At 45.0% G+C, this 9,130-nt stretch overlaps 1 protein-coding gene across 1 annotated transcript; it reads right to left on the bottom strand.

Annotated features, from left to right (window-relative positions):
• Positions 1 to 7,531: 7,531 nt before the first annotated feature.
• On the bottom strand, positions 7,532 to 8,787 carry LOC119303399 (protein PELPK1-like). Its single transcript, XM_037580529.1, has one exon. The coding sequence runs from the start codon at positions 8,713 to 8,715 to the stop codon at positions 7,954 to 7,956; it is 762 nt and encodes a 253-aa protein (XP_037436426.1). The 5' UTR covers positions 8,716 to 8,787; the 3' UTR covers positions 7,532 to 7,953.
• Between the last annotated feature and the right edge of the window lie 343 nt (positions 8,788 to 9,130).

Genomic DNA, 9,130 nt, shown 5'->3' with positions numbered 1-9,130 from the left:
GCTCCAAATAGAGCATGGTAGCTGCATCTAGGAGATGACATAGAGATTTGTAAAGCACACACGGATCTGAAAGGTTCAGACCCGTTGACTAAAACCTCTCTCACAAGCAACATGATCAAACCCAGAACACATTGAGTGTTAATCACATAGTAATGTGAACTAGATCATTGACTCTAGTAAACTCTTTGGATGTTGGTCACATGGCGATGTGACCTGTGAGTGTTGATCACATGGCGATGTGGACTAGATTATTGACTCTAGTGCAAGTGGGAGACTGTTGGAAATATGCCCTAGAGGCAATAATAAATTAGTTATTATTATATTTCCTTGTTCATGATAATCGTTTATTATCCATGCTATAATTGTATTGATAGAAAACTCAGATACATGTGTGGATACATAGACAACACCATGTCCCTAGTAAGCCTCTAGTTGACTGGCTCGTTGATCAATAGATGGTTACGGTTTCCTGACCATGGACATTGGACGTCATTGATAACGGGATCACATCATTAGGAGAATGATGTGATGGACAAGACCCAATCCTAAGCCTAGCACAAAGATCGTGTAGTTCGTATGCTAAAGCTTTTCTAATGTCAAGTATCATTTCCTTAGACCATGAGATTGTGCAACTCCCGGATACCGTAGGAATGCTTTGGGTGTACCAAACGTCACAACGTAACTGGGTGACTTTAAAGGTGCACTACCGGTATCTCCGAAAGTGTCTGTTGGGTTGGCACGAATCGAGACTGGGATTTGTCACTCCGTGTAAGCGGAGAGGTATCTCTGGGCCCACTCGGTAGGACATCATCATAATGTGCACAATGTGATCAAGGAGTTGATCACGGGATGATGTGTTACGGAACGAGTAAAGAGACTTGCCGGTAACGAGATTGAACAAGGTATAGGGATACCGACGATCGAATCTCGGGCAAGTACAATACCGCTAGACAAAGGGAATTGTATACGGGATTGATTAAGTCCTTGACATCATGGTTCATCTGATGAGATCATCGTGGAACATGTGGGAGCCAACATGGGTATCCAGATCCCGCTGTTGGTTATTGACCGGAGAACGTCTCGGTCATGTCTGCATGCTTGCCGAACCCGTAGGGTCTACACACTTAAGGTTCGGTGACGCTAGGGTTATAGAGATATTAGTATGCGGTAACCCGAAAGTTGTTCGGAGTCCCGGATGAGATCCTGGACGTCACGAGGAGTTCCGGAATGGTCCGGAGGTAAAGAATTATATATAGGAAGTGCTGTTTCGGCCATCGGGACAAGTTTCGGGGTCACCGGTATTGTACCGGGACCACCGGAAGGGTCCCGGGGTCCACCGGGTGGGGCCACCTGCCCCGGGGGGCACATGGGCTGTAGGGGGTGCGCCTTGGCCTACATGGGCCAAGGGCACCAGCCCCAAGAGGCCCATGCGCCAAGAGAAGAGGAAAAGGGAGAGTCCTAAAGGGGGAAGGCACCTCCGAGGTGCCTTGGGGAGGATGGACTCCTCCCCCCCCCTTGGCCGCACCCTTCCTTGGAGGAAGGGGCAAGGCTGCGCCCCCCCTCTCCCTTGGCCCTATATATAGTGGGGGAGAGGGAGGGCAACCATACCTAAGGCCTGGCGCCTCCCTCTCCCTCCCGTGACACATCTCCCTCCTCCCGCAGCGCTTAGCGAAGCCCTGTTGGAATCCTGCTAATTCCACCACCACGCCGTCGTGCTGCTGGATCTTCATTAACCTCTCCTCCCCCCTTGCTGGATCAAGAAGGAGGAGACGTCGCTGCTCCGTACGTGTATTGAACGCGGAGGTGCCGTCCGTTCGGCGCTAGGATCATCGGTGATTTGAATCACGACGAGTACGACTCCATCAACTCTGTTCTCTTGAACGCTTCCGCTTAGCGATCTACAAGGGTATGTAGATGCACTCTCCTTCCCCTCGTTGCTAGTCTCTCCATAGATAGATCTTGGTGACACGTAGGAAAATTTTGAATTTCTGCTACGTTCCCCAACACAGAGGGCCTCGACTAGCGAGATATCCGGATAAAGAGCGGTCCAATTTTATCAAGAAACAACATTGTAGCTCTACATTTTTCCCAGAGAAATTTATAGTTCTCTCGAAGGCGGGACCTTAGGGAGGAAGAACGGTACTTGAGTATGAACTTTTATAGTGCACTCATGCACCATGATGCTACTTTATGGGCCATAAGTAGCATAAGAGGTCTTTGATGAGAGTCCTGCTAACTATGCAAGGAGTGTTGTAGACCACGAACAATGAATCCAGCGTAAGATTCCAAGTTTGTCCCCACCTTCTTAGTCTTCACCACCTTTGCCATATTTTCGTATTTCACCACAAGAAACTTACCTTTTTTCTTCAAAAATGGGATAGCTCTTGCGATAAATCACGAGTGGACATGGTGCCACGCGAGGATGGTATCCAGACCATTCATTTCTTCATGATTCGTGTTGTATTTACAATGCCAAAACGTATATTGGTCATATTCCATGGATAATAGATGAGTATGGCCCACGGATCTGCACAAGTGCAGTTAAAGCCCCATTGATGACCACACTGATCCCACATTATTGATTAGAGGAGTTCTTTCAATTATTTGCAGCGTACATTAACCACAACCTGCACCATTGCATGTATTTTCTCCCATCCCTTGTTCATTCCGCAGCTCCTCTTGCACTCATCTTGCTTCTCTTGTTTTTGCTGTTCGTTCAGGGCATGGTTAGCTAGAACTCATACATGAAGATTTAGAGTTTCTTTTCAAAAAAATGGAGATGTGGAATTGTAGCTATAGTAGTTCATCTCTCTCTCTCTCTCAGCTTTGGTAGTTATGTGTCACTCAATGACTGTCTAGCTAAGAGCAATCCATATTTCTCACCCTCTCTTTCTCTCAGATCTTCTCTGTCGTGCCAACTTTTTATATCCATCAGCTCCTACAACAACATCATTTTATGTTCATGTCATAGTGTTATTCATGTCTTCATCAATGTCCTACATCGATTCTCTAGCTCCTCCCATGGGAGTTTTTTTACGATGTGGCTGAATCATAGCTCACACATCAAGTAATCCCGAGTAAATAAATTTGCTCTATACCCAGCCAATCTGATGATAAGATTCAACAATGTCCTTCATACACCCACCTGCATGAAGCATATCTAAAATACATGCCCTGCACAAGCCACCCCCATTAACTCGTACTGGCTGCATAGACTTGTAAATGCTACGCAGGCCATCAAGTACCCAGCAGGGATTAGTTCAACATATCTGACAAAGTGCCAAAACCCAACTACCAGACAAAGTGCATACGAATTTAAAGTGCCATGGCCCACTCACTGCTGTGTATTCCAATGTATTATTGAGTAGCTGTGATCTTATTGGAAAATGTCCTATATTAATTAGTAATCTCAAAGCACAAGCGGGCGGTCGAGATTTCGGCATCGCGTGGCACCATGTCCCAAAAATCCGCGTCGATAGCTCTTGCCTCTACATTATTGTGATGCACATAACCATTTTATTAAATCATTACTCAAAGTACACACCAATTCTATAAAAAGGAAAACAAATTAAGACCACTATCAGTTGATAATGACACTACATGACTTAGACACACAACCTATTACTGGCACAACAACCAAACTTGTTGAATAATTACCATGCGAGCATTTCTAAATAGATGCAACCAAAGGCCATATGCTCTTGAGTGTCCACACGCTGAAGTAATGCTCACACAAGGATCAACACCGTAGCCTCAAAGATAATCTGCAAAAAAAATCGATATAGATGGTCCGTTAAAAATGGAATCATTGCAACAATTTCAAATCGCCCATAGAAGGACACAAACTCCCACTCAGAGGTGTCGCTTGAGCTTTGGCTAGATATCACCCAACCAACTTCCGTACAAAATCAATATACTTGTTAGTGGTAACAAATTATATGCAACATGAATCGGGTGCCAAACTTGGATCGTAAATGGGCAAGATAGAAAAAGATGATGAATATATTTGTCTTGATCAGAAAAGCAACATTTTGTTTGCTACCCTGGCAGTTTTCTTTGGCTAGATATCTTTATAAGAATGACCTTCCTCTGCAAAAACCACATGAACACTTTACTCTTGTTGGGAACCATGGTTTTCTAGATATTTTGTTTATGGTAAATAGTCCCAAAATTAATGAGTTCCACATATAGAAACCTAATGGTGAAGACACCATTAGTATTCAACCTCCATCAAAATATGTTCGGTGTTTGTGTAAGGATGGCAATGTTTAGGGTATGGTGCGGGTACAATAATCACATACCCATACCCATGTTTCACATGGGCATAAAATCGTTCGCATACCTTGCCCATCGGGTATGAATTAATGCCAGTGCACATACGCTATGGGTATCCGTACCTATCGGGCCTACCAGTCAAAGTTGCTAGATCCATTGGCTCCACAAAGAGGTTTGGTTTGCGAGCAGATGATGACTAAGGTATGGATGCGTAGTTCTTCACAACTTATATAGAGAGACTCGGTGCCTTAGGTTTATGACACATGTGACTCACATGCATATATGGTCATCTGGTCGGGTTTGGGCATTACCCATGGGCACATAATTGTACCCATGCCCTATCCATGACTAGTCGTGTAGGGTTGGGGTACTACCCATGGGCACAAAAATATGCCCATACCCAACCCATGCGGGTCAGGTACCCATGGGTAAATTGGCATCCTTACGTTTGTGATGAAATGATCGACATTAATCTAATGGAGTCATGATGTCCATCTATCACTAATTAAAGCCCTACGAAATTGAATATTCAAGGGGTTTGCCTCAAGCATCGAGGCCACTGAGGCCTCTTTTTGGTGCACAATGTTATATATGGTTTGGTATTGGAGATTTAATGGAATATCCCTCAACCATGTGTCCTCCCAAAAGCTAGTTGATTAGCCATCACCAACCATAAAATAACCTTTATTAGAAATGAATACTTAACCTTCATCAATTTCTTCCAAAACGGTGACTTAGTTGTCCTAGCAACTACTTGAGAAATCGTTTTGGAATGTAGGTTCTGTTGTGTAAGAGCTCCTGCCAAACACCTTCCTCTCATTAAGTAATTTATACAACCATTTGTTGAGTGAGCTCCTATTTTTCTTCCTCGGGTTTTCAATACACAAAATCCCTTGATCCTTAGGCCCGCACAAAATATCCCATTTCACAAGCTTGTACTTCCTTTTCTGCTCATCGCATTGCCAGAAAAATCTACAACGATAAAATCTAGCCTTTTGAACACCCCTTTGGTTATGCTAGTAATTCATCAGCCCCACATGTTTGAAATCTCAAGTTCAAAATGTGTTGTGAACTATAAACGCATAGAACCAACAAATATTGACTATGGTAAACTGTCACCTGGGCCTAGTGATTGTTGTGTTGGGCGCCCCAAGCGCACGGGTTGGTAGTAGGCAATAAGTTTTCCCTCACTAAAAAACATGATTGATGAGAGTTAAAGTTCCTTTATGAGACTCGAGTTTACCCTTCCAACTATTGAACTTATTTTCGAATCACACTTCAATAATTTTTTGCTCCTTGTTGGTGAGTTTGCGGTGATGGATGGGTATTCCGAGATAGGGAAATGGAAGAGCCCTGCCTCACAGCCGACTATGACCATGGCAAGGCAATATAAATAACTGCAGCGTGTAGTACAAAGAATGAAAATATGCAAGAAGCCAATGATATTATTTTATATTCAAAAGATTTTCATACCAAGTTAGAGTAATCACAGAGCAAAGTCATATATCAAAAATGAACCAAGAAAAATATATGAATTTAAGGCTTCAATTGCAACTACGGATGAAGCAAATAACATACTATATTCACAAGAATGGTACAAAACAGGAAGCATATATAAAAATATCATTAAATTAGAATGTAATGTAATGTGAGACTCACATTTTATACTTCCCTCCTTGGTCTTTTATGGTCTTAAAGAGATGAATCATGACATCATTACGCAATGGTGAAAATATATCTTTCTCCACATAAAAAATAAGTCAATCACTCCTAAATGAATCAAGGAAGAGAAATTCAATATAAAGAAGGTGAGAAATTTTAGTATGAAACTTACACTAGCATACCTGTGCAGCAAGAAGGCCAGAGGTCAACCTGAAGAGTGCAAACCTAGACTCGGACACTCATTGTCAGCGGATTATTAGACTAAAGATTGTGCGGTTGTGGCTGATCGGCCGACAACAAATCAAAATAGGATTGTCATTGGTCATCCTTATGTAGATCCACGGAGAGGCGATAGAGGAATTGAGATTACTAGATAGTCTTTCACGGTGTGAAAATTGAGGATCAAGGAGGCAGATTAGGCCTAGGGATGCACGCGGGACAACGTCCACGAAGTCTGCGGCCGTCCACGTCGATCGACTTTACATTAGCACGGTTATTAAAGTAGCAGTGGTTAGCTTATTTTCCGCTTGCATCCCTATGATTATGCAAAGAGACATAGAAGAGCCGTGGGCGCTGCCGTGCTACGTATGGGAGAGAAGCGAGCTAGATGCCCAGATCAATATGTTGTGGGCCTTGTGGGTTGTATCTTAATGCTGCATATTTTGTTTCTCCTATTAGAGAATTTACGGTTGTAGTAGGCCTAAAATTTGGGCTTGCCAAGCTGCATGGAAGGCAGGTCAAACAATTTTTATGGTTGGGTCTAGACAATAGACAAATTTCGTAAATGGTCGGGTCTAGACAATAAGATTGTTGCTACTCACTAGCTTTGCTAGTTGCAACAAGTAATTAACATATAATAAGGTTTGAAGTATTTGTGTATTTTCAGAATAAATAATGATGGAAACTGAAAGCTCGTGTAAAATGTTCAAAGGCATCACAAAAAAGAAGATGTTCAAAGGTGTTTCTTATTTGTGAAATTGGACCAGTGTTTATAGTTGCACTAATAACAACTCTGCAAAGATAGAAGTGTGACAAAGATATATAGCATAGATATGAGAAGTGAAATATTTCATACTTATGCTAGAACATGTATGATGTGATGTGATTACATAGGCAGTACACCCATAAATTCATAGATTGAGACCCTTTACGCATCTATAGCTACATGTGATGGGATTGCATGGACCCTAAATAATCTCTCTTAACTCCTCCTTAGTATGTGAGTGTTTGAAATAATAAACACTCTTTTTTGAGACGGATGGAGTAACAACATAAGATATCAACTATATGAATGCATCGGTTATTATTCTTAATACAACTCATATAAAACATATGAATCAATTATATTTATACAAAAAAAATTCCAAACGCAGATAAGAGTCACATAATCCAAAACCCTCTGGATCCATGTAAGCTCTTGAATTTGACATGCATACATTTTTTTTAAATGAGGTTAAAGCCCCCTAGCCTCTGCATCATTGCATTGCACACAAACATTCTTATTGATTATTACACAGTGTACATAACAAAGGCAACCATGACAGAACAATTACAAGATAAGGCGACCACGGCAGAATAATTTGACATACATACGTAAAGGCAAAGGCAAGCTTTTGAAACTTATGATACCTGCATCAATAGTGCGTATATTGATACAAGTGAAAAGAAAACAACATACAGTGCACACACGTACAAAATGGAGCAATACCCCTAGCCTATACAAAGAATGACTCCCACCTAATGACATAAAGGGACAAGTATAGACAGGTAAACATTATACATCCACACCACACTCACTTGCAAATAGACCACACGCACACAAGAGAGTACTTCACTTTTTTTCCCTCTCTCTTGCACGTACTTTGACTTGTACATGTAGTGCTCAAACAAATGCTGTCAAGTCAAAGTTATATTACACTCGTAAATCGGGTAGGGCAACAACGACCGCCCACACTCGTGCATGCACGGTCATGACGTACGTATATATACTCCTCTAGTGCGTCGGCTGAGGAGGAACTACGGCACGGCCGGCACACCCGGAACAGACGGCAGTGGTATCTTAGGCACGCCAGGGATGGACGGCATCGGCGGCAGTGGCACCTTGGGCAGGTCGGGAAGGGACGGCAGAGGCGGCAGAGGCACCGGCAGCTTGGGCAGGTCGCCGGGGATGGACGGAACCGGTGGTAATGGCACTGGTACCATGGGCAGGTCACCGGGGATGGACGGCATCGACGGCAGAGGCAACGTTGGCACGCCTGGCACGGTTGGCACTGTGGGCACGACGGCGCCGGGTGCTGCCGGCAGCGGCACCGTCGGCACGCCTGGCACGGCGGGAACTGTCGGGATGGTCGGCACGGCGGGTACTGTTGGCAGCGGCACCGCCGGCACACCTGGCACAGTGGGCACCGTCGGCACCTCCGGCACGGTGGGAACCGTCGGGACGGTCGGCACCACGCCGCCGGGTACTGTTGGCAGCGGCACCGCCGGCACACCTGGCACGGTGGGCACCGTCGGCACCTCCGGCACGGTGGGAACCGTCGGGATGGTTGGCACGACGCCGCTGGGTACTGTTGGCAGCGGCACCGTCGGCACTTCCGGCACGGTGGGCACGACGCCGCCTGGCACGGCAGGGACCGTGGGAACGACCAGGGGCAAGGCCGGCAGCGTCGGTTCGGGCAAGGCCGGGATGTCGGCGAGGAGGCGCGCAGCACCGCACGTGCTGAGCATGACGGCCATGAGGAGCGCCACGGCCACGAAGCTCGTCGGCGTGGAGGCCATGGGCGCGTTGCTACGTACTCAGTTGCTCTCTTGGACTAGTTGTTTCGTTGCTTTGCGTGTGGTGCAATGAACGGAGCCCTGCATGTCCATCTTATAGCTAGCCCACGAGCTGGCCGCAGCTCTAAATTTCTGCAAGGGGAGCTGACGGCCTCCCACGGCTTGGCATTTTGCAAGCATCGGTTGTTGGCCACCCGAGGCTTAGCATGGGTCGCATTGGCCGCGGAAGGAGGGCTGGTGATTGGCGAAGGGGTGCTGGAACAAATCAACAATGTGTGGTATGGACGCAAGATACAAACTATGCGTCGCATTCCATGATTTTGTGGCCACCTCACCTAGGTTTAGCTGAAACTAGCTACTCCCTCCGTTCCGAATTACTTGTCGCAAATATGGATATATCTAAATGTATTTAATTTAG

This window comes from Triticum dicoccoides, chromosome 5A (genome assembly GCF_002162155.2).
Source record: "Triticum dicoccoides isolate Atlit2015 ecotype Zavitan chromosome 5A, WEW_v2.0, whole genome shotgun sequence".
Lineage (NCBI taxonomy): Eukaryota > Viridiplantae > Streptophyta > Magnoliopsida > Poales > Poaceae > Triticum > Triticum dicoccoides.
Note: the sequence above shows the minus strand (reverse complement) of the source record. Positions and strands in the feature narration are given on the sequence as shown.

Bases quoted from the DNA above. Each gene is read 5' to 3' on its own strand.
- LOC119303399 (XM_037580529.1), bottom strand. From the start codon at position 8,715: ATGGCCTCCACGCCGACGAGCTTCGTGGCCGTGGCGCTCCTCATGGCC.